At 34.3% G+C, this 26551-nt stretch overlaps 4 protein-coding genes across 9 annotated transcripts; 2 read left to right on the forward strand and 2 right to left on the reverse strand.

Annotated features, from left to right (window-relative positions):
* Positions 1 to 632: 632 nt before the first annotated feature.
* Positions 633 to 1305, reverse strand: LOC112779661 (uncharacterized). Its single transcript, XM_072227799.1, has one exon. It carries the CDS (start codon positions 1174 to 1176, stop codon positions 742 to 744), a length of 435 nt encoding a protein of 144 aa, XP_072083900.1. The 5' UTR covers positions 1177 to 1305; the 3' UTR covers positions 633 to 741.
* A 4648-nt stretch (positions 1306 to 5953) lies between these two features.
* LOC112776095 (ABC transporter G family member 7) lies at positions 5954 to 12110 on the reverse strand. Its single transcript, XM_025820080.2, has 12 exons — positions 11553 to 12110; positions 11123 to 11313; positions 10880 to 11030; positions 10451 to 10583; positions 9986 to 10187; positions 9324 to 9606; positions 8795 to 8926; positions 8088 to 8308; positions 7442 to 7654; positions 7223 to 7307; positions 6368 to 6662; positions 5954 to 6296 (listed from the first exon to the last, which is right to left on the reverse strand). The coding sequence occupies exons 1-12, from the start codon at positions 11832 to 11834 to the stop codon at positions 6286 to 6288; spliced, it is 2199 nt and encodes a 732-aa protein (XP_025675865.1). The 5' UTR covers positions 11835 to 12110; the 3' UTR covers positions 5954 to 6285.
* A 4002-nt stretch (positions 12111 to 16112) lies between these two features.
* Positions 16113 to 20401, forward strand: LOC112775916 (beta-glucuronosyltransferase GlcAT14A). The gene is made up of 4 exons (XM_025819817.2): positions 16113 to 17280; positions 19070 to 19145; positions 19238 to 19353; positions 19449 to 20401. Exons 1-4 carry the CDS (start codon positions 16797 to 16799, stop codon positions 19961 to 19963), a joined length of 1191 nt encoding a protein of 396 aa, XP_025675602.1. The 5' UTR covers positions 16113 to 16796; the 3' UTR covers positions 19964 to 20401.
* Positions 20402 to 20545: 144 nt separating this feature from the next.
* On the forward strand, positions 20546 to 24623 carry LOC112776044 (probable splicing factor 3A subunit 1). 6 transcript variants are annotated; one of them, XR_003189768.3, is made up of 6 exons: positions 20546 to 20774; positions 21014 to 23287; positions 23384 to 23681; positions 23854 to 24058; positions 24285 to 24347; positions 24455 to 24623. XR_003189768.3 is itself a non-coding variant. In XM_025819997.3 (3 exons), the coding sequence occupies exons 2-3, from the start codon at positions 21098 to 21100 to the stop codon at positions 23651 to 23653; spliced, it is 2460 nt and encodes an 819-aa protein (XP_025675782.1). In that variant the 5' UTR covers positions 20546 to 20774; positions 21014 to 21097; the 3' UTR covers positions 23654 to 23941. The 6 variants fall into 6 exon arrangements, 1 of the variants encoding a protein (XP_025675782.1); XR_011877484.1 differs by having other exon boundaries at positions 24306 to 24347; XR_011877483.1 differs by having other exon boundaries at positions 23854 to 24347.
* Positions 24624 to 26551: the final 1928 nt, after the last annotated feature.

Here is a 26551-nt window from a genome sequence, read left to right on the forward strand (position 1 = left end):
TACGATAAGTATATTCATTCGTTCATATACCAAAAGTAGTGTACTAGTACTGTGGTTAATTCCAATAATTTTCTGGATTATTCTAATTAATTATGTGTGTATCTTTTGACAGCAAAAAGATAGAGAATCAGAACAACCTTGGAATTGCTAATAACTAGCCAAGTTGCTTGTGTTGCTCATGAATAATCATGATCAATCATCCATCATTGTTTCTGTGCATGCATGCTAATCATATATCAGTAAGGACCTAATAATACATTCTTTCTATCAATCTTACACTATAAATTTTCTCATTTATATCGATTATTCATCCATCTTCTAATACAACATTTCTCAAGTTTAAGAGAAACTAATTACTTAAGTTCATATCTAATAAAAGGATTAAGAGAAGGCTTTATAATACAGTTTTGTCAAGGATCCAACTAATTCAATATAATTTTTTCAATTCTTCTTTTGTTATCTCATATATATATATATATATGTTGCTGCACCACTATTATACATTCTAGACTAGACAATATATTACCATATTTGGGAAGTTTTTTTTGTAAGAAATTGGAGAGTGCCTGACACAGTTATATGCAATTATTAGACATGAATAAGTGTGCATAAAATTAGGGACGCTCATGATCTTTTAATTTTTAATTTTGCTTTCATATACCAAATTAATATATAGTATGCTTCCAAACAAATATTTCTAATCTATAAGCACTAAGTACTAGTTGTATTGTATGAATGTATCTAATGGATCCCAGGAGAGAAAAGAGAGTTGGTAAAGTGAAGAAGATGGAAGAAAAGAAGAGCAGCAGAAGTTGGAAGAGAGAGAGCAAGAAGAGCCATAGCTCCAAGAGCGAAACTTGGCCTTGTGTTCATCAACTGTGTCTGGAGAAAGGCCATGGCTTCCAACACCATGGAGTCATAGCTTGTGTAATATTGTTTCTCCCAATCCATCCAATCAGAAGGTGCCTCGTAGTTCCTCTCAATCATCTTCATCTCATGGATCCTCTTCCTCAGCACTATCATGCTCTCATCCACCAATCTACCACCATAGTAGTTGTTATTGTTGGTATCATTATTCTTCCAACATGCCATAACTATGAGTGAAGATTTCCCTAATTTCCTTCCATGAAAATATGGTGCTGATGAGGAATAATTTATCAGAGAAGTGGATTGCATTATCAAGTATATATTTATGTGTTGGATGATGTTTTTCTTACTATAAACTATGAAGTGGATTCAATTCCTATGATGATGATATTTATAATAAGCACAGTTGGGAAATAATTGAATAATTGAAAAGGAGGTGTAAATTAAGGATCTGATCTTAATCTTAATTAGAGAAGAAGCCAAGCTAATTAAGTAATGTGGCGAAACCGTGTTTCTTTTATTTTTTTATTGACAGGTAATTAACATCTGCTTCAAACCGCGTCTCTCTATATGTGGCGGCCTATTGGAAAGTGACGCGTGTCCCTCAAATATAATAACACCAGGTAATCAGTCCCTGTTATTATAAGGTGCATTGCATGAATAATAATTCTTGTCACAAGTAAGAATCTGATGATAATATAAGTGAGATTAGGGGTGTTCAAATTCAAACCGACCTAAATTAAATCGTTCATTCAATTTAATTCAAATTGAAAATTGATTAAAATTATACTAATTCGAATTTGATTGGATTCTATTTTTTATAAATCGCTGGATCGGATCAGATTTCGGATCTACTTTTTATATCCGATCCAATCCAATCTAAATCGCATAATGTATTATAATATTATTATTTTATTATTATATTTACAATTATACTTATAACATGTTCAATTTGCGCTATTTAATTTGCATATGGATACATGAATGGCGTTGGACTCTGATATGGGGGAGAGAAGTGCTTTACAATTTTGTGGTGTCAGTAAAACCACAACTCGGACCCTGCGAGTTCCCATTTACCACACGGACCGTCCGAATTGCGTTTCACTATACGCACGGTCCGATTTGATGCAGCCTGGACACGCATCGCTCAGCAGCTTCTCCCCTAACGGTGCCCTGAAATCAAACAAAGACTCATGCAATCCACTTTCATTATCCGGTTACAATCACTTTCAACTTCGCTTCCACCTTCTTCTTCTTCCTTTCTCCGTTTAAATTTTTTAAATTTTTTTTATATTTCATAATTATAATTATTATTGTTAGGTGGCTAATTATTATTGTTGTGGTTAGAAATTGAATTTAGGAATTATTATCATTTTTATCAGATATAGATTTTTTTTTAATTTTTTTAATATTTTATAATTAAAATTATTATTGTTAGGAAGTTTATTATTACTGTTGTTATTATTAGAAGCTGAATAGAAATGTGTATTATTTTTGTACTCTATCATTCAAAATAATACATTTTCAAAAGTACTCTATTATCCATTTTTCTTATTCTATTAAATAATAACAGAAACCATACTAACAAATTTTTGGGTTACATACCATGAAGGAGAAAAAAACACGGAATCTGATATTTTCAATAAACCTAAATCGGACCTACCATTTACCATTGGCAGATTCAAATTAATATTTAAAAAAGAGAACTCGGACCTACGATTTCATTTTCAGCTTGATAAAAAATATATATATACAAAACTCACGGTCCGTTTTGCATTGTTAAAATTCAAATTCAAATTCCAGCCATCAACAAGTCGTACCCTCCGACTTGTTTGTTTATTTTTGCTTAACAAAGAACTCGGACCCTCCGAGTTCTTTCACCTAAAAATGATATAAAGCTGTCCCACCTTTTTGTCTATTTCTTCCTATTTCCATATCCGAGGAAAGCACACTAACGGTTCCATAACTAAAAAATTGAGCCTTCAATTTGTTATACATTTTTATATTATTCAGTATTATTATTATTTAATAAATATTTTATGTTCAAAATGTTATTTATTTATTTATTTTAACGAACCTATAATTTTATTTCTATTATTATGTTATAGTTGGCTTTTAAAAATATTGTTGAGAATTGTTATGTTATTGTTGATTATTTAAAATTTGATGTTAAGACTTGTTATATGTATTTAATTTTTTTAATTTACAAAACCACAAATCCAATCCAATCCAAACAGCTTGAAATTGAATCGGATCGGATCAGATTTTTTAAAGTCATTCAATCCAAACCGCACCGCAAGCAAAATTAGTGTTTGAATTGGATAAATTTTTTACTCAAAACCGATCCAAACTATACCGCAAACACTCCTAGGTGAGATATTTGAATTATATGCATAATATAGCACGAGCTGAAATAATTAAAGTAATGGAAAAATACGAAGAAGGTATAGACTATAGAGTGTGGGGCAAAGGAAGAAGAGAAAGTGATGGAGCAGAAATAAAAGAGGCTTGACCTTTAACATTAATTATTGATATTAGTAATAAACAAAACAAAGGACGGCGCTTTTGTTTTTATTACTATCTATTTCAACGTTGCCTCAACTGTTTCTAATAATCTAATAACAATATATATGATTAGGAATTTTTCAAATAATTTTTTATTATGGGCAACGCCGACCTAATGGTTAACATGTGAGTCTCGGTTTATGCATTTTGCATGGAACCTGCAGAATACATATAATAATTTCAGTATATAATTATATATTCTATATCCATATTATTCTCAACATAGAAGTTGGCATTGAACTACTCCCTTTATTATCATCGCTATATTATGCTAAATCAATAATGTTACCTGCTATTAAACTACTCTTCTACTTTAGCCCATGACAACAATAAAGAAGTATCGTGACCCACAAATTCAGCTCAACAGAATACAAAAATTCAATTTTAATTTTAGTCTTTATTATATTATCTTTATCTTATCTTTAATTGTTCTTATCTTATCTTTATTTGCTTTTATCTTTCATAGGACAATACTCTATATATATTTAGTTTTACCCTCATAGTTTACAACACACTTCAGTACAATTCAATTCAATCAACAATCAATAAAAGTTCTTTTCTTTGTTTTTCCTATTCTTTCACAATTTTATCACCTGCACCAAATTTTCAGTCTATAATAATATTGTTCGAAGTTTTTTAAAAAGTTTTCTTTAAATAGTAAGATGGCCAACTAATTAACTTACCAGTTGGTATAGTTTGATTTTATCGTAAAGAAATAATGAGTTTTCATTTTTCAATTTTCAAGTGTGAATATAAAAAAAATACTATTATATTCTGATTCATGTCTCACCAATAAAAATCAAATATGTATTTATTTAATTTTTTATTTTTTAGTAATTTAATATTTGACGGGGTCATCCCTTGCAAGGCTTGTAACTGGAAGTGTCATCATTTGGCCTTGAATTTTGAGGAAGAAACAAAGTTTGATTCAAAAAGCAGCATAAGATTCGGGTTACAACTAAACATTATTTTGCAATTGTGTCTAGAAAGATTGACATTGTCAACAAAAAATTGTAGTTAAATACAACCGAAACGGCACGTATAGAATGGGTACCAAGAAATTAAACTCAACAATCTAGAACCAACATCAGAACCACTCTTCTCATGCATCTGTCTAGTGGAGCTATGATGATATATAATAATTAATTAATCTTAATTAATTAATTACTTGCCAACTATATAACGGCGTTATAGACAAGTCGAACCAATTTAGTTTTTTTATACTTTTCCTTTTTTAATTAGGAACCTTGAGTATAGTATCTAGAAGTTCCACTTCTAGAATTTAGCATCTGTTTTTCTGCTACTTCTTGTTATAATCTTAAAGTGCCAAATGATTCAACCTACTATTAGTGATTTAGTGTCTCTAATAACAACATGACATTTATTTATTTCTAAGATCTCATTACATCACATGCAACACTAGCTAGTTGAGCATCGAAGAATTTAATGCTATATACATATCTGGTTGAAAGATTACATGATTGGGTTGGCTAATAAATAATGGACGAGATTAAAGAGTAGTAGTGAAGCTGAGGTTGACATGGTTAGCATAAGCAGAGCGACCATGGCGAATGCGAAGGAAGGTCTAGTGTCCATTAACATTCTCTGTAAGAATCCAACTGCCTCACACACATCTGACTCATAGTTTGCAAAGTATTTCTTCTCCAATTTGCTCATCCAATCAGAAGGACCTTCATTGTTGTTATTTTCATCCATCTCAATCTCCCGGATTCTCCATCTAAGAGTGATCATGTCCTCATCCACCAACTTCCCATCATTGTAATTGTGGTGCCCGTATGATGATGATGCACATATAAAGCTCCTCCTATTAGTGTGTGAAATAAAGGGTAGTGATGAATTACGCCGTGGAGGAGGAGGGAGTGATGGAAGGCCAAGAGAGAAGAGACAAGTTCTTGATTGCATTGTTTTTTTTAGTTTGTATAGTGGATGGACGTTATTATGGATATGATATTATGATGTGGCCAGGTTGTGTGTATATATATATTGTTGATGATGCAGCGTGAGGGAATTGAAGGACGTTGGAGTGAAGTTAGGGCGAAATATACAAGTTGTTTTCCGAGAAAGAGCCAGAGGAATGGGTAGCAATCAATAATAATACATACGTATACGTCACACCGCATATTTGGAATAAAGGGTAGCGTGTGTGTTTCCTTGCTTCTAAGAAGTAAGAGCCTTCTCTCTTAAGTCTTAATCTTTCTCACGTTGTTTGGCGTATTCAATTGCTTCCAATAATCAACGTAACACAATGAAAAAAATCTTTTAAAAAAAATCTGTTTGGAAAGACAAATCCTAATAATGATAAATACACACAATAATAATAATAATAATAATAATAATAATAATAATAACAAGCACACTACTGACACTAGGAAGCCAACAAAATCCACTAATGCAATCGAAAACAACTCATCAATTAGGCCTAAGAACGAACGATTAGGAATAACTAGGCTTCCACCTGCCATCAATTAGGCACATGTTAAATTGTTAATGCCATCCTAAGTTCATAAACAGAAAACCTTTACTCGCTTGGACCTTTACGTATTGTTAATTACAGTAATATTCACATTCAACAAAACCCGTTGCATGGATGATTTCGACATATGCTTGTTATTGAATGGAGAACAGCTGGTAAAATCGAACATGATACAGCTCAAGAGGCCAAAATTCACTCTAATTTTTCATTTTATTTTTACAAGTAAAGACCTTCAAGAAAAGTTGACTTTTTGTATGTTCGATAATCACATCTTGATTGTGTGTGGTCCATGTTTATGGGGAACGGCTTAGGGCCTCAGTGACTGCAGGAGGCCATCCTTTGCAAAGATATGTATCTCTTTACTTAGTACCTGTATTGTATAAATTAATAAATAGGTGGATATCTGATAAGAACAGCATTAGTGCCCAACTGATTACAAACCTTCTAAGACAAATGGACCAATAGGATCCACTTCAGGTGACTCAAGAGGCTGGTTGGATCCATCTTGGCTGACAGGTTGAGATTCAAGTGTCTGATCAACTTGTTCAGGGTTTAATTCCTCGAGTTTGAAGTGTGTTTTGTTTTGTTCAAGTGGGATTGGCTCAAGTTGCTGGTATTTAGGCTTGTTTTTCTCAAGGAGAAGGTAGGTGGTGCAATACCAGAAGAACAGTATTCTATTTTGTGCTAACACTGTATCACTAATCCTACTTTTTCCAAAGGAAAGGCGCTCAAGTGCCTGCAAAAGACATTGAGGGAAGGGGAACATAGAAAGAGGAAATTGAATCAGCATTCAAGATAGTAGATCCCATTAAATTACCATCTTTCCACATATTCTGAAAGTAGAAAATCAGATAACTACATGGTAAATGTGTGAAAATATCTTCCACAAAAATAGTTATGCACGAAAAGTAGACAATAGATCACAAGTTAATTTAAACACAACTGAAGCGGAAATGATGGCAATATTAACAAGAGTATGGACATACTAATTTTAGCTTAAGTAAGAGATGAGGTGAAAGCAAACGCACCACAGCTATTGGTATTGTTCTACCATCAGATCAGTTTAGAAAAAATTCCCCCCCATCCTTTTTCAAATCCAAAAGTTACCATGTTGTCAAGCTTCCCTTTGCGTTTATTTTATTTTTCGTTACTTGAAAAAAAATTCTTTGGCTTTGATGTGCACGACATAATGTATATAATTTTGACTTTGTTATTAATTCGGTTAAACATGATCATATTTCCACTTGAAAAAAAAAAAAAAAAAAAAAAAAAAAGAAGCCAGGACTCTATTGTCACCTGTTCTCCAGTTTGAATGTCAAAAGAATTCTGATGCTCAAATTGAAGACCGCTAAATTCATTGATGCAAAGTCCTTGGAAGGCCCTGAAAGTGTGCATGGGTCAATTAGAAAGTCATAGTACCATTAAAAAAACCAATGCTTAACTTTGGTAAGATTTTCAGCTCTGTGTTTCTGGTTTATGGAACTCTTCTAACATCTAGAATCAGAATGTGCTTACCATCTAATTAGAGAAACGCTGGGAATCCAACGGAAGATGATGGGGGTATTCTCAGGATTGACATAGTAGCCTCCAAATACAATAAAAACTGTCATAAGAGATGGGCCTACCGCCATTGCAGCTTCGGTGGTTGGAACCATAGCACCAACAGTGAGACCCATTGCAGATGCAGCAAAAGACTCCATGGTGACAATTCCACAGAACTTCCCAAATCTAAAATGTAAAACTTGTAAATCAACAATATATAAGTTCGAAAGAAAACTGAAATAAAGTGATCCAAAGAACAGAGGCAAAAAGGGAAGTGGAAAGAGAATGACAGAGACTAAACTTCTGCATCTCTATTCCCTACTCCCCAGAATTCAGCCTTTTATTTATTATTTTTTTTCCTCCATAAAATTAAGACAAACAAAAATTCCAGAGAAAAGGGTAGAAGATGTTATTTATTGTCTACAAAACATTCATTTATCACTTATCTCAATGTGTTAGCTTTATAGGTCTTCTATAGTTTTAAGGATAAATGGTTCAAGTTATGGCCTTTAGGAAATCATGGAAACTTCATATGTGGGGAACCACTTATTTTAACAACCTATAGGAAAGAGTACTTTAGATAAATTTTCCCTTTTTAAGGCTCTATAAGGAAATTGACCTGAGCAAAGTAGGATGAAGACGAGCCATTGGGTATAAAACAGCACCAAACATCAATGGAAATGAGGCTCCAATCGGAATCTCTGCTAACAATTTTGAGAACAGATAGGGACCCAAAGAATAGGAGCCTTTTGCACGTTCTCTATCAACAATGGCACGTTCCTTTGGAAATACACCAACAGTCTTTGTGAGAGCTGCCATAGCTGTATTTATTGCGGCTACCTGAGAGTCCATCCATGTAATGAAGCAAACGAAATTTTGTCCAATGAAACTTTCATTTAAATAGCATAACAAAAATATAAAAGGTTAGTCACCTTTTCATTACTATATCCTTCCTATTATGTTCAATTGTTTTGACTACATTATATGATTTTAATATCAATAAAAAATGATTTGCTAACATAGGAAGAAAAGGGTTCGTTTACACAGGTTGTTTATTATATAGAGTGCACAGAAAACCCAAACAAAGAAACATGTGTAAACCAAAAATGAGACTTAGTGTACAAAAGTTTTAGTACATTTTTTCCACTGTGTGTTGATATAGCTGAGGCATAACCCGTCACAGAAGATCATGCTAGCATGTTGATAAGATTTTCTCCAATTTAACCAGGACATAAATCAACTATAACAATTAACATACAAACATTTCAAAATTGTTTTACAAGGTCAAATGAGAAACAGGTTACATGAATCAAGAACATCACAAACCTGAAGTAATCCCATTCTGTCTTGTATTGAAGTCTGGGAATTTCCCATTCTCCAGAAAACTGAACCGAAGATAATTGCTGATGCTATTGACATCCTTGCTCGAACTTTGTTTGTTGGTACATCTCGGGAAGCCTAATCAGCCAGAGAATCATGAATAAAGTAGAATGAGAAATATAAGTTTCACTCTCCTTACAATCTGAAAGAAATAAACTACTTATACAAACACATCTTCTCTGTGCCCAAAACAAAAGAACAATCCAACACTTACACATACGGATGAAGAAATTAAAACAAACGTGATACTGTTGAAGCTAAAAGCAGATTGGAAATTAAACAGTTAAACTGCACCAGACACAAGATATATAAACAACATTGGATTGCCAGTTTTATGATTATGTTTTGCCAAATGTCTTCAGCGAATCTTGCAAGTCTTTTGTTAAGAAACATCATGACAAAAAATTGAAAAACGAAACTTTATTCAGGCCCTGTTTCTAATGACTAGCCAGACAATGAAAAGAAAAAGGCAGACCTGCATCCATGCTCGCCTAAGAAGCAACCAAAATTGCTTCCACCAACCTCCTTTCTTCTGCACAATAGTCCTCCTACTGATTTTCTTTCTACTTTTTGAGAGCTCATCTACAGTAATTGGAGTTGCATATATTATAAAAGATGTAGATAGCCTTTGCAAGAATGACTCGACAAGACCATCGATCCTTTTTCGAGAGGAATAAACACTATCAGCAGAACTGTAGTCTACAGATATAAGATCAGCCAAAAATTCAGCAGGATTCACATGATCAGGGCAGTGGTACCTGTTATATCGACAATTATCAGCCAATTGCTAGGTACTAACAGCCATAAGATCATTAATAAAACTTTAGTAAAATCAAATTACCACTTTTTTCTTATCTGTAACAATGAAACATAAAATTTAGAGAGACGATGTTAAACAATCAAGCACACAAACATTGAAAATTTGATGCCTCAGATCCTTTTCTCCTTTTGGGAGGCAAACATATTTGATCACTAAAATTTACGGAAAATAATTGTGAGATAAGAATGTAGAGCATTCATATGCATGTGTGTTTTATAACATGGTCCTAGAAATAATATTTCATAGAGAAAATTCCTTAAGTGTGAAGAGTATAAGACAGCATAAGATAAAGAAGGGTCAGAATGTGAGATGATTACCCAAATTTTGAGAAGTATGCCAACGGTTCATCATGGGCAGGACCAGCATACACAAGTGAACCCTCTGTTAGCAAGACAATGTCATCGAATTTACTGTACACTGAACCTCTTGGCTGATGTATAGAGCAAATTACAGTATGACCATCTTGGGCAAGTTGTTGAAGAGTTTCCACGACTTTCTCAGCTTGGAAGGCATCAAGTCCTGAAAGCAGATCATGTAACTCTATGAAAAGAGGGAAAATAATATGCTATGATTGTGTGAGAAAATTGACCACATTTGCCAGCAGCCCATTTACACATAAAAACCAGAGTTAATAAAAAAGAAGTGCTATCTTGCACCTTTTAAACTGTATACTTTATATGTCAATGGCTATCCAGATTGAGTACGAGCTAGCAGGAAGGTATGCTACAGATATATTGTTCAAATTCACTGTGAAGCAAACAAATTTTAAAGATCCATGTTACCTGTTGTGGGTTCATCAGCAAATATAACAGATGGGCTTGCAAGTAATTCACATGCCAAGGATAAGCGTTTCTTTTCACCACCACTGATTCCACGAACTTTCGCATCACCAACATTGGTATCAGCACAACTGACCTTTTGAATAGAAAAACACACAATTGCCAAAACGTGTAATATCAGCAACATAGGGTATCCAAATTGTAGCATCTTTTCAATCAAAATTTGAAACGGAAAGCTAAAACTAGTTATATAAGAGACACAAAGTAACTTGTAATGGCGATTCTTATTACAAAACATGTCAGAGTAGAAGAAAAAATCAACATCCATTGTAAGAGGAAACTTCGAAACTGTAAAGGTTTTAGGAAAAGAATAAATATTGCTATATAACAACATATACGACCCAGCAGTCAAGGAATATGAGGGACTCTCACCAAGCCTAGTTTGAAAAGGAGATTGTTCACGTATTCATCTCTCTCTTCTGCAGATGAAATGTGGGGAAGCTGGAGTTCTATAGCAAGAGACAATGTTTCCCGAACAGTGAGTTGTGAGAAGAAGAGATCCTCCTGCCTCACATAAGCAAACCTACAGCAATACAACAGTATACGAATGGTTCTTTCTTTGGTTACTTCAATGAACTCAAATTGCAGCAATCAAAGTTTTCCTAAAAAGCATACTTGTAAGTGTTCCTTGAACTAGGCTTTCCATTGAACTCCAAACGGCCTGACAAATGCAACCGAGGCGATGCTGCCAACTGGCCTGCAAGAACATTAAGCAGAGTTGTCTTCCCTGAACCCGAAGGCCCCATTATAGCTAGCAACCTTCCAGGTTTTGCTTCTCCACTCACATTTTTCAGCAAAATCCTCACCTGCTCATTAAAACATCATGATCAACAAATAAAGCAACAGATAGAACGAATAAAACAATATGACTATTACACAGATCGAACTAACAAGTGCAGCAAATTATATTCTCAGTTCTCAAATTATCACGATATATCAAAGACATATACTCTAGTTTTTTCCTCAGAATTTCTCAGCAACCAAACAGTAGCTCAGCATTAACGAAATGAAGAAAAAATGAACGAGAGATGAAACAGGAACTCACGGACTTGGACGATTTATCGGAAAGGGAGCAATTGATGTTGTTCCATCGGATTGTAACCGGCGTAACCTTTCCGGACGGCGGAGCTTCCGCGTCGTGGATGCCGTTCTCCGGCACATCGTAGCCGCCGTCATTATCTTCATCGTCCGGAGGGAGTGCGGGACCGGGAGAAGTGAAGAGGCGGAGGAGGAAGGAAACGGTGACGGCGGCAACGACCTGGCCGATGCCACTTCCACCGAAGCCAACAACCATTTGGCGCATCTTTTTACCGCCAAAAGCCACCATTATCGTCTTCCCTTCACTTCACTCTGAAACTGAAACTGTGAACTCAGCAGTACTGTGCATGGGTTCAAAAGGAAAAGATAAAATATCTGAGTGCAAAACGACGGCGTTTTGAGGTGAATGGCATGCGTGACACGTGTCTAGTTTTAGTTGAAGATAAGATAGTGTGGGATTGGAGAAATGGTGCTGTTTTTTTTTTTTTTTTTTTCTTTTTCCAACTTACATGAAAGCAATTGGTTCTGTTTTTTTCGTTCTCCAAATTGAGATGAAAGCAATTTTCTTATCTCTCTGAACACGTCTCAAGAGAGATATAAACCAACTTAATTATATTTAAAATAACTGGATAGTTACGTGAAATTATATTTATATGAGGAAGTAGTTAAGATATTAAACTAACGTAATTACATTGGTTTGGCTTGAGTTATTTAACAAATTTCATGACTCGATTTAATTTAAGACAGACTAATTAAATCAGTTTGGACATCAACTTTTTCATTTTTAAACTGAAACTAATTGTAATCACCCAAATTGTTATTATTATTTCTAGTAATGAGTGCCTATCAATTTACATTATTATTTATTTTTTAAGTGTATATAATAATATTATATAAAGAATTTAGTTAATATGTCCTTTAAAAATACATGATAAATTTATTATTAGTAAAAAATTTTAAATATTTTTATTTAATGAATATAAAATAAATAGATTAAAACAATTTATATTTTTAATAAAAAATTATTTTGTAATCTGTGTCAAAATAAATAAACTCTTATATAAAATAAAACAATATTATAAATACTTTTTTTTTGGTAAAATATTATAAATACTTTACTTTCTAATTAAACGTTGTTGGGTTCAAAAGAACCCATGGTATTTCAAAAATTGATGCTATGTCCAAAAACATAATTGTGTTTTAATAAGGCCAGAAATAAGCCCCCAACGATCATGTGGAGGTTAGTCATTTGGGCTGGGCCCGATTCGAGTTCTTGACGGACTTGGAATGGTTGTGTATTTTTGTTTTAATAATTAAGGACAACACACAAAAATTTCACTTGGCAAGAATGATCTTTGTTTATCCGTAATATTAATAGAATTATCTCATTCACCAAAAAAAAAAAAAAAAAAAACTATATAGAATGATCTCACTTATTGTAAAAAATAAGAAACTAATGCTTTAAATTACTAAATTAACTAATTAGTTTTAGTGGTTATTCATTTATTGTAAGTTATTACATGAGAGATTGTGGTTTTAACTCTCACTTCCTTCAATATATACCTATTTTTTATAAAATGTGCCCTAAATCCGTACCCTACCCGCAGATATACCCGGACCGTACCCTATCCTACCCGCAGCGGATCGGGTAGTCTACCCTACCCAAACGGTTTGGATCGGGTTGGATACCCGTAATGTGTTATATATGAGGTGCGGGTAGAGTAGGGTAGGATACACCCTACACCCTAAACCCGTACCCTACCCACAGATATACCCGGATTGTACCCTATCAGGCTATCCTACCCGCAGTGGATCGGGTTGGGTACCCGCGGATAGGGTATAAATTGCCCGCTGTGATTCCACCTTGTGTATGCAGTAACCCATTGGCTATCAACAAATTCTTAAATGAAGTTTTGATTCACAACGAATTAATCTTTAATCTACCGAATTTAAAAGATCCCAAGAAAAATAAAGTCTAATGGTAGTGATCTTTTTCTTATAATTTATACAATTGAATTGGAGACTTAACTAAAGCTAATAACAAATGAGAATCTTGGGTGTTGAGTGTGTAAAGTGTAAACGTGTAGTATGCGACTATGCATGAGTGTTATTATGTGTAATGGTTAAAATCAGGAGTTGTCCAACTTATCTTCTTGAAAGGAAAAAAAAAAAAAAAAAAAACTCGCCAATCACAATTTGCCCTTGTATACTTAAACTTGAAAAACTATGCTTCCATAATGTCACCATTTACCAAGAAAAATATCACTTGACACTTGATAAAGTCAACAAAAATAAAAGAAAATGCAGTCATGATAAAATTTTAGTTTGATTCTAATTTTATCAGATTGATTTATGCTTAGTTAATACTTATATATCGTATTCATATTTGTACGGAACAATGTTCTGACCAACTTCGAACTCGCTTTTTTTTTTAATACTTCCACGTTGCTACACGTCTTTAACAATACTTTCCGTTATTTTAAACTCTTGGATCGTTATATATTTATTCTTAAATTTGAGTTAAATAATTTAGAATTTATAACATATGAAGTATGAAACCATCACCTACGGATTTTTCAAATTTCAACAACTCATATTTGATTTGTTTTCTTTTTTTGACTTATCTAACCCAACTACTTTATTTTGGTCAGGGACATGTGATTTTTTGGGTTTATAAAAAAAGGAAAGAGAAGTTAATATATAGTTTTTTTGGTGTCTTAAGTTAATATATAGTTGATAAAATGTGGTTGTTTAGGGTATTCAAAGATCTTATTTTAAGTTCAATTTTTTTTATAAAAATAAATTATGATAAATTTAGAAATTAGTTGGTGGCTTTTAATAAATAAAATAGATAAAAATTTGTGCTTAGTGAATCCAAATGAAATAAGAGGGAAAAATCTCTTTTTTTTTTCGGTGACTAGAAAAAAAATAAAAATTCTCTTTGACTTTTTATAGGGTTTTTCTATGCATAGCCGTCACCACAAATTTATTTTTTTGAAAAGAACAAGTTTATTAATTTTTGGTTTATTTTTTTATGAATATTATAACAAGTCCTGAATCAAACAATTTCTTTTGTCTTTTTACTCGTTAATGAAATTTAAAGAAAGAAAAAATAATAATAAATAAATAAAGAAGCTGCTAAATGAATTTTTTTTTGTTTTTCACGGTATCTCCCAACTCAAGGACTAATCCATCGCGGTACTGAGTTCCATTTAAAGATTTGTCGCTGGCCAATGGGTTACTGTATGCACAAGGCGGAATTCGAACTCCTGACACTTGCTTAAGCGGATTAGCGGCGGAATTCGAACCCCCGACACTTGCTTAAGCGGACTAGTGAGCTAACCACTAGACCAACCCAACTTGATTACTAAATGAATCTTTTATTTTTGGTTAACTGTATCAAACCTTTTTATCCTATAGGTGAAAAAAAAGTTGGCCTTACATAAATTTCAACTAAATTTCATCCATTTTTATTAGTGAACTAAATTTTATCATGTTTAGTAGTGAACTGAACAAATCTAACAGCCAGTAAATGTTCCAAATTTTAAAGATGAAAAATGTTCAAATTTTAGATATCTATTATCAAATGTATAAACAAATAAAAATTTTATTTAGCTCTTTAAATTTGTGTATTGTTTAAATTTTTTATTTAAAAAATGAGTTGCCATATATACAATACATCATTAAAATTTGGTGAAAACTCAGATGAAGTCGACTTCACGTGAAGTTGATATCTGAGAGTCGTTAGATGAAAATTTAGTCAAATCAGTCAAATCATCTAACAGCTCTCAAATATCAACTTCACGTGAAGTCGACTGCACATAAGTTTTCACCTTAAAATTTTAGATACTTATTTAAACAGACGAGTAAATTGATTATTCAATCAATTTAATTAGTTATAATAACTTTTTAGTTTATCTACAAAAAACACAATATTAAAACATAATTTTTTATTTGACTATAATAAATGTATATCAAAAATAGTTATTAAAATTAATCATCAGTATAAAATATAAATTGAAATATAAATACATATTAAAAATAAATTAAATTACACATATATTTATACATAAATATATTAATAACTAATTTTAGTGACCGATTTTAGTATATAAATAACATTCTTATTTTTCATCACATCCCAAATTTGGGATTTGTAAAAGTATTTAAAAATAGTGTCCATAGATAGAAGAAAGATTGGGTTAATGGTAGAACAGTAAAATTGATAAAAAATATATATAAAAAAATATTAAATGATAAGAAATTATATTTTATTAAATAATTAAAAAAATAAAAAAAATTCATTCCCTAAAACGTCATTAAAAAAAAATAATTATATGTCTCGTTCTATTACATATAACATTTTAATCTTTTCTTAGTTGCTATTTTTTAGCTTTTCTCTTATTTTTATGTTTAATCTCATTTCTTATCTAGAAGCTTTAATAAATCTCTCTTTTTAGTTTTGGACATATCTCAGTTTTATTTCATTAATAAAATTATATTTTCATTCAAAAAATCCAATGCTTTTATTATTGGAATAAATCTCCTTTTCACACCAACTTTCCTTAAACAAAAATATACATATTGAAGAAAAAAAAAAAAACCTGGATAACAGTAGAAAATTCAAAATTCTATCAATAGACATAACAGTCTTTGTAAAAAAATTAATTTTAATTATTATAATTAATGTCTTATTTGAGCTAGAGTTATATATTAAAGTTTCATTTCTCTTAGTAATTCCATGGGAAAAAATAAAAAAAATAGTGAATTTGGAGATGAATGAATGACAATAATGAGAATGTGAAACATTAGAAGAGAGGCATGAATCCGTGATCTCTGAAACTCCCAACATCTTCCCCCATCTAACTTGTGAAAACCTAGCTCCTCCTTTTCTCACAGCAAGGTTGGGATTTTATTTCATCATTGATTAAGTGACAAACTGCAACTTCTCTATCTCTATTTGCAACAAAATTTTGGAACTTTCTGAGCTAAGCTTTCATTTGTTTGTTCCGACCACCATTTATTTAATTTGTTGTTAATGTAAGTTAGTTTGATATCTTCCATGCCCATCATCATCATCAACCTGCAAACAACACCAACCTAGGAAAAGCCAAGATCTTGAACTACCCCATCAACCGTAACGATCTCAAAATCCGGGCTTTGACCCGATCGGATTCCAAAAATCCCTCCTTTCACCGGAACCACCCACACGCCATATGCCCCAACGCCACCGCAAGCCACACCCACTATCATGGGAGCTGAGAGAAAATGGCTTTTCACGCTGTTCAGTGCGGTGTTCCTCACTTTCATGGTTCTGATAATGTCTTCCTTCTCTTCCTTTAGCTCCCCAAAGGCTTTTCCTTCCCTTGTTCAGCATGGTTCTCCTTACCCTCCTTCTTTTGCGTACTTTATCTCTGGCGGGCACCAAGATAAGGATCGGATCTTGCGGTTGATGCTGGCGGTTTATCACCCAAGGAATCGGTACCTCCTTCATCTTGGAAGGGACGCCGGAGATGACGAGAGGCTGGCCCTTGTCTCCGCTGTCATGGCGGTGCCGGCTATTCGGGCTTTTGGGAACGTTGATGTGGTTGGAAATGCTGATTGGATCACGTACTTGGGTTCATCCAATGTTGCCCTCACGCTGCGTGCTGCTGCCATCATGTTGAAATTGGATTCTGGTTGGAATTGGTTCATTACTTTGAGTGCACGTGATTATCCTCTCATCACTCAGGATGGTATGCCAAATTTTCTGTTATGAATTTTTATATTTGATAACCGAATCATTATACTGAAAGAAGAAAGTTCAATTCAACAAGCTTTTAAATGCAATTTTATGAAGTTGACCTGTCTTCTTAGGTGATTTGTGTGTAGTGGCTTGGTAATTATTGTTGGGAAGTTTATGCGGATTCTAAGGAGCTTTATTTTCATTTTCTGTTAGTCAGGCTCGCTTTATGGAGTTTGAGATCTGGCATTAATTAGAAACTTAAGATTTAATAATTAATATCCAAATGAATGACCTTCCTTTCATAGATGGTATTATCGTTGAATTTTGAATTGGTTGCTATAGGGTCATGAAATGCAATTTAGTAATTAGTATCATTCTTGTGTTACTCTGAGTGGAATCAGCCATTGGTCAAGTTAAGCTGGTTACACTACCCCCTTTGGTGTGGCTTTTCCCCGAACCTGCGTAGCATGCTTTTAAACCGGGCTGCCCCCTTGTGTTAGTCTGAGTTTGGTTGTTCATATAATTTTACACTATTCTGGGAGGTGATCATGAGTTAGGCTGTAGAATTGAATTTATATAGGACACAAGGTGAAAAGATTGGTCTTCTAACTGATTTGTTAGTCATACATAGGCATGTGAAAGTTAAGAGGAGTGAGGAATTAGGGATGGTTATTTGTGAGTTAGGATTTTGGAGGGGAAGGGAGGGCTTGGATTGTAAAATGTTTACTACCTCAAGGGTGGGGAAGGAGAGGTGTAGATGGTGCACTTTTCCCATTGGCTACGCCTGTTGTGATTTATAGTAAAAAGAAAGAAGGTACTGCTCTTTCCTTAAATGAAACAACAGATTCTAAGGACTTCTTCAAGCCTTCCTACATACCAAAGAAATTCAGCTGAAATTCGTCATGTGATCTGGTTCAGTTTACATTTCTAAGCCCCACCAAAGAAAAAAAAAAATCAATATTATCTGTGCTTGCTTGACAAGCTGCTTAGCCATTGCATATCAATGTCTGAGTTGAAGAGTTTGGCTCTATGCTGGAATCCTATTATTGCATAAACAGTCAATAGTTTTTGAGCCAAAGAAGTTTACAAAAGATAGTATGTGAATATTAGGATTTAAAGTGTAAAGGAGGTGCTGACAGCATATTTAGATGCTTAAATACTAGTTTCAAGTTTCAACCAGTTTTCTTATGCTTCTAGAGAAAAAGGGAAATGGGTATGTTAAACTCCAATATACATCAGCTACTGGAATTTATCACAAGTAACAAAAATAACAGTTTGCTATTGACAAGTTTCAAGCTGGACTTTATGGCATATATATAAGAGTTTCATATATCAAACATTTTCTTTGTGATTATGGTGCCCAAAAGGAAAAAAGAAGAGGAGAGGAGGGGGGGGGGGGGGGCACTGTTTCTCTTTGTATGCACATGCTATTGCATAGTGCCGATCATTGACGTACATCCTTTGATATTGGACCATCTTGTTAATAAGAAGGCAGTAAAGAATGCAACTAAGCAATATTTTTTATTTTGAAATATGAGGTATGCTGAAAAAGCTGGTTTGTAACTACATAGGTTGGCTTTTGAAGGCTCAATAAGTCCTCCATTTTAGGGTTCATCAGTGTGGCCTTCAATCATAGACATCTTGCTTTTAAAATCCAATAACATTTACAGTATTTTCACTTTATTTTGTTATAGGTGACAAGAACCTTACATACTTTTTCCTGTTTTAACTTCTGTGGATCTTTCATATTCTCAACTCTTGTTTCTATATTACTGATCTGTGCTTGTTTATTTTTCCAGATCTTTCTCATGTTTTCTCTTCTGTTAGGAGAGACCTGAATTTCATTGATCACACTAGCAACCTTGGATGGAAAATGTATGACAATTACTGTTAACTCTCTCTGCTAGCCTGTACTTTGTGGTACTTATTCAATTGGTCTTAGATCATTTATTTGTTTGCTTGTGCAGAGGCGATAGATTCCATCCTATAGTAGTTGATCCAGGGCTATATTTAGCAAGGAGAAGTCAAATTTTTCAGGCTACCGAGAAACGGTCAACCCCTGATGCGTTCAAACTCTACACAGGCAATTCTTTCCTCTCATGCTGTCTGTGTAACAACACTACCTATGCCTATGAGATTTGCTTATGTTTGTTGTTGACTGCTTTCCTTTCCTTGCAGGTTCATCTTGGGTAATTTTGAGCCGATCTTTCCTCGAATTTTGCATTTTTGGTTGGGATAATTTACCTCGAGTACTGCTGATGTATTTCACAAATGTGAAGTTATCTCAAGAAGGCTACTTTCATTCAGTTATTTGCAATGCACCAGAGTTTAAGAACACAACTGTAAATGGGGACCTAAGATTCATGATCTGGGACAATCCTCCAAAGATGGAACCACACTACCTTAATACATCCGATTTTAATCGGATGGTAGATAGTGGAGCTGCATTTGCAAGGCAGTTCGCAGTTGATAACCCGGTGCTGGACATGATCGATGAAAAGATCCTTCACCGCGGTCGCAAACAAGTCGTGCCAGGCGCGTGGTGTTCTGGGCAGAGGAGCTGGTGGTCAGATCCATGCTCCCAGTGGGGCGACGTCAATATACTGAAGCCGGGTCCTCAGGCCAAGAAGCTCGAGGCTTCGATTTCTGGCCTTCTGGATGACTGGAACTTGCAGACCAATGTATGCAATTGATCGACACGGTAATAGAAACATTTTAGGAAACCGCTATTCATGGACCGGTAGAAGTTGCCATTTATTGAGAACACATTCTTTGGTCACCAGAGTTTGATTTGGATCTTGGAAGTTGGGGGAGGAACTGCTGTGATAGCAGGATTTTCTTTTTCTTTTGTTTTTTTTTTTTGTTTTTGCTAGTGAGTGTCCATAGCAAACACGAGAGTTGGAGGGTGGGGAAGGGAATATATGTATTGTTTGAGGGGCCTCTAATGTTTGTTGTTGATGCTCCAATACATTCAATGAATAGGAGGATATTCCTCCAGCTTCCATTTTCATCATCTTGTATGTTTTGTATTTCTCCAAATTACCATAGGGAATCTCAATTCTGGACTACTACAAACATAAACTTCATTCTTTTTAAGAAAATGATATATATATATTGTAATGTTATCGTTATTTTACCTTGTTATGTAGTATGACTGGAAAAAATTATTAAATTAGTTATTATTTAATTTGATTAATTATATAATGAAAATATAAAGTGAATTATTTTATGTTAAGGGAAGAAAATAAAAATAGCCAATGAGTTATAGTTCAAATGGTTGCGGATTAATTATTTTAAGAGGTTGCGGATTCGAGTCTCCTATCTTTGATTTAAAAAAAAAACGAAATTAACAGAGGTTGGGCCTTAAAGCGCTAGAAAGGGCAGCGAATACACCGACCCAGCCAGAAATGAGAGATAGATCATCGATCTATGCATAGAAAAGGGCATCCCCTTTCAATCTCTCTCTCTCTCGGAATAGCTTCACAAGATCCCAGCCCCTTCACTGTAAGCTCTTCCCTCCTTTTCTTCCACTTCGTACTCACCCACTCATCTAATTACTCTCCTGAATTCACTTTTCTTTATTAGCTTATTTACTTTCTGCTTCCTACAGAATCATGTTTTTTTTTAATAGGTTTCAAATACATCGAAATGAACCCTAGGCACGCGTGTGTTGCTCTTGTTAGTTTTGCGGCTTTCATTTCCTTTAGCTTTCGCTAGGTTAAAAATCTGTTTCTCATTTGCAGGGCTGCTTTGGTGCTTCCTTTTGATTTTGGTTTTTTGTGAATTCGCATAGAAAATATTTGAGCTTTTTAGGGGGTTTTCACATCATGTTAGGTTCATTGCCGATACTGCCTCTCCCTGCTCCTCCTTCTGATGGAAATCTCGGTCCTCTCCCTGAGTCTCAGCTCCCTCAGGACGATAGGGAGGAGGAGAACAAGTCGAATTCAGCTCCTCCTCCGCCGCCTGCAACGGTTGCTACCCATACTAGAACTATAGGAATTATACACCCCCCTCCTGACATTAGAACCATCGTTGATAAAACTTCCCAGTTTGTTGCCAAGAATGGTCCCGAATTTGAGAAGAGGATTATTGCAAATAACACTGGCAATGTCAAGTTCAATTTCCTCAACGCATCAGATCCCTATCATGCGTATTATCAACACCGTTTGGCTGAATTTCGTGCTCAGAATCAATCTTCTGGTGCCCAACCACCTTTGCAGCCTCCTGACTCGTCTGTTCCTGAATCTGCACCCTCTGCACCGGCCCCTGATAGCAATGGCACAGTGGCAGTTGAAAAGCCTGATATTTCTGCCCAGTTTAGACCTGTTAAGAAAGTGCTTGAACCCCCTGAAGCCGAGCAGTACACTGTTCGGCTTCCCGAAGGAATTACAGGTGAAGAGCTGGATATCATAAAGCTTACGGCACAGTTTGTGGCTCGAAATGGGAAATCTTTTTTGACAGGATTAACTAGTAGGGAAGTTAATAACCCACAGTTCCATTTCTTGAAACCAACCCACAGCATGTTTACGTTCTTTACATCCCTTGCGGATGCATATTCAAAGGTTTTGATGCCTCCAAAGGGTTTGACAGAGAAGCTGAAGAAGAGTGTTCCTGACATGACAACTGTCCTTGAGAGGTGTGTGAATAGGCTAGAATGGGAGCGTTCACAAGAGCAAGCCAGGCAAAAAGCCGAGGATGAGATAGAGCAGGAAAGGATACAGATGGCTATGATTGATTGGCATGACTTTGTGGTGGTTGAAACGATAGACTTTGTTGATGATGAGGATGAAGAGTTACCTCCTCCAATGACCATTGAAGAGGTTATTAGGAGAAGCAAGGTGTCAGCCTCAGAAGAAGATATTGTAGAGCCAGGAAAGGAGGTAGAAATGGAAATGGACGAGGAGGAGGCACAGCTTGTTGCAGAGGGCTTGGGAAAAGCTAGTTTAGAAGACAAGGATGATGAGAGAAATGAAGCCATGGTTACTGAAGAACCTGAGCCACCAATGAAAATTGTGAAGAACTGGAAAAGACCAGAGGAGAGGATTTCTGCAGAAAGAGATCCAACCAAGTTTGTTGTTTCTCCTATCACCGGTGAACTGATTCCTATTAGTGAAATGTCAGAACATATGCGAATTTCCCTTATTGATCCCAAGTACAAGGAACAGAAAGAAAGGATGTTTGCCAAAATTCGAGAGACAACTCTGGCTCAGGATGATGAAATTTCAAGAAACATTGTCGGACTTGCTAGAACCCGTCCTGATATCTTTGGTACAACAGAGGAAGAAGTTTCGAATGCGGTCAAGGCAGAGATTGAGAAGAAAAATGACGAGCAACCTAAGCAAGTTATATGGGATGGTCACACCGGTAGTATTGGCCGCACTGCAAATATAGCCTTGTCTCAGAATATGGGTGGTGAGGATCAAAATGATCCATCTAATAATGAAGCCAAGAACCTTCCTGGTCCTGCTGCACCTCCTCCTAGGCCTGGTATGCCTTCAATTCGGCCTCTTCCACCACCAGCTGGATTAGCATTGAATCATCTTCCCCGTTTTCCTCCCAATGTAGTCCAGTATTCTGCTCCAAACAGTGGTGGACTTTCTGTTCCTCCGCCTAGGCCACCAGTAATGTCCATGATGCAATCTATGCAATCTAATCCTAACATTCGGCCAGCCCCACCTCCTCCTATGCCAATGTCTTCTGGGCAGCAGTCGGTTATGGCTGGTCAACCACCCCCAATGCCTCCATCAATTCCTATGAATAGCCAAGGAATTCCCATACCTCCACCTCCAGGATCTCAGTACACTCCTATACCTGTTCCCCGACCTTTTGTTCCTTTCTCTGTCCCACCATCAGGTATGCCTATGATGCATCCACCACCTATGCCTCAAGGAGTGCCACCACCGCCACCACCACCTGAAGAAGCTCCTCCCCCACTTCCAGAGGAACCAGAGCCAAAGAGGCAGAAGCTTGATGATTCTGCACTGATTCCTGAAGATCAATTTCTGGCTCAACATCCGGTATTTTCTAGACAATCTTCATTTTTTACTCTTAATTTTTATTTACCATGTACCATCATTTCTATTTGTCCTTCCTAACCGGTTTTGTCTTTGCAGGGACCTCTCCGGATCAGTGTGTCTGTTCCAAACCATGATGAAGGAAATCTTAAAGGACAAGTTCTGGAAATTACAGTGCAATCTCTGTCTGAAACTGTTGGCAGTCTGAAGGAAAAGATTGCAGGGGAGATACAACTCCCTGCTAACAAGCAGAAATTAAGCGGAAAACCAGGCTTTCTCAAGGATAATATGTCTCTTGCCCATTACAATGTTGGTGGAGGAGAAATACTTACTCTCAGCTTAAGAGAGCGTGGTGGTAGAAAGAGATGAGCATACTAGTTGTTGTCATTTCAAGAAGGTTGTTGTAACCTTAACTCCCTCTTTGAGGAATATGGATCCTCATATTATTGATAGACTACATGTTGTTATCTTAGAATTTTATGTTGGATACATTATATTTGCTGTATTGTGAGGTTTTTTTTGAAGTTTTTATTGTTGTCTTAGAAACTGATGATAATTCTGGAATACAGATTTTGGCACCTTGGCGCAGGTCTCAAGGGGAATGGGAAGTAGTGGAGTTCCTTTATCTAACCTGCTCAAGCTAAACATTTTGCATCACTGATTATTGTTTACTCTTGCATTTCAGTTTATGTGGTTTTTTTGCAAGGTTACTGATTTATTTTTATATGAAGCTTCTTTGCGGTCGGGGACAGGAATCATGAGTGTTTATTTCTGGTGTGTCCTAGTATTCTAACACTTATCAGCGTGAAGATTTGTGTTTCTTGTTGTCCATTACTAGTGTTTAGTTTTTGTCACCATATCTTACTTTGAGTAGTGCCACCTTGTTTGGCTATAATCATGAGAGTAGTTTTGTGTCGTTTTATAATCTAGATGATTTCATGCAGTATTGGGATGGTTGTTTTTTTTTTTTCTTTTTGATTTGGGCGTTTTGTCATAACAGAAAATTCTACCTGGACTGTAGGAAGTGCTGTGCAGCTAGGCTGATATGTCTTAATGGGTTCAGGTAGGTAGAATGATCTACAATCTTCTCGGTGCAGTAATAATCCTTGTATTGAGTTTATTTTCAATATTAAATTCTGATGGCAATTTGTGCCTGCCAATGTATTGCAGAATGAAGATGGTTTGGTATTTTATAGCAAGGCTCTCGTTCATGTGTAATCAATCTTCCTGGCCTATGAATATTCAGGATTACTTGATGCCAAAACTTGATTAAGATTTATCTGGTAGTTATGTTATAATGAGTTCTTTAAAGGGTTATATAAACTACTTTTACTGTGTCCATTTATTTCTCGTCTATTGGCTTGAATCTTATCTAATGACCCCTTGATTGGAGTCACATTGGGGTTGCTAAGTGCTAATATTTCTGATGGGTAGGCTTTTATTGGTGTTACTTATGCGTGATGATTATTGGTATTCTAAATTAAGTACTAATAATAGGAGTTCTCCATAGGTCTTCGTTATAGATTTTGTCTACCTTGTTTCTAGTCTATGGATAAAAGAGAAATATACAAAGCGGTTCACTTTATACATAAAAAATTGGATAAATATCGTTGTTTAATAAAGATACCATCGTACTAAGAATTTTTAAAATTTCATATCAATTCCTTTGATCTAGCTTGTATTAACTGGGTGACAGACGAAAATTTCAATTCCAAGTCTATTTCTACTCCATTCCGATTACTTGGATTCCTTTGTTTCGTTGTGTGTTGATTAATGGTGGTGATGATGCATGCATAAATCACCATGACAATATCAGTGATAGAAGTAATTTTGATTATTCTTAAATTGAAAATTTATTAAAATACAATTACACTCACCTTTCTAGTTGTTTAAGGGTGAAAGCGGATTGGATATAACTAAAATTTCGATCCGATTCACCCTAAAATTATGTTATGGGATCAGATCCAATATTTTTAACTTTGGATCGGATACGATTTAGTTTGCACATTTGCTCGAATATTGAATATATCCGCAAAATACAAAAATATTTTTAAAATGTTTACTCTTAAACATACTTTTCTTAAACAATAAAATTAAAATATTACAACATATATGATTAAAATAAAATATAAAAAAATTATTTATTTTTGGATATATCCGCAATCCTATAAATAGCGCAGGTATGACAGACACAATAGGACCGAAACACTAAAAATTCTAAAAATTATTGTTTGTGTATTGTGTTTGGATACAATATACAAGACACTAATGTAATGTCCAGTATTATGTTTAGATATACATGGACAAAACTAAAATATTATATGAAATGACTAAAATAATCATATAATTTCAAATTTTCTATATCAAGTACAAATTAATTTAATAGAAAATGAGAATACATAAGAGTACAGACAAAACTTGAAAAAGAGACAAAAAAATTTTAATAAAAAAATATATAATAATATTTATATTAAAATAAAAACTATAAATATATTTATTTTATTTTTAAATTTATTATTAATATGGAGGAATACATAAGTTAATATGCCAAATTAATTTTAAATAAAAAATCAGTTTTAAAAAAGAATCTGTTTTTACATGAAAAAAATTAGTTTTTGCACATAAAATCTATTTTTATTTAGAAAATTAATTTTTTTTAATCTAAAGAGTGATTTTTCTTTAAATTATATAAAATTAATTATAATTTATAAAATATTTTTTAACATTTTAAAAAATCAATTTTACTTTTAATAATATTTATTTTTCAAAAATTTTAAGACTAATTATAAAAAAAATAAAAAAAATAATAATAGAATAATAAAAAATATTTATAAATAAAAAAAAAACAAAATTTATAAAAAATTCTGTGTACACTCTTCAAAATCCGTGTCCATGTCTTTTACTTTCAAACACAGTTCTTGTACGCTAGCAAAGTTCACAAACCATTTTGGAGAAGAGAACATCTCGCCTAAACAAATATAACAAGATAAGAGTCGCATAGCGGCATAAACGCATTTTTAACATTTAAAATAAAAAGGAATAAATTAAGAAAAACAAATCTAAGAAAAAATTAAGGAGAAGCGAGCTTAATTTAACAAAATTTAAGCATCCTCTCTCCAGGAAATATTTTATATCCTTAATTTATTAATTTTAGATTTATTTTCGAAATGCTCATCTCTTATCCATCGGTCACTAATATACTCAAATTAAAAACTTCATTTACAATAAATTTATAAAAATTTATTACACCAGATTAAAATTTCACCC

This window comes from Arachis hypogaea, chromosome 19, assembly GCF_003086295.3.
Source record: "Arachis hypogaea cultivar Tifrunner chromosome 19, arahy.Tifrunner.gnm2.J5K5, whole genome shotgun sequence".
Taxonomy (NCBI): Eukaryota; Viridiplantae; Streptophyta; class Magnoliopsida; order Fabales; family Fabaceae; genus Arachis; species Arachis hypogaea.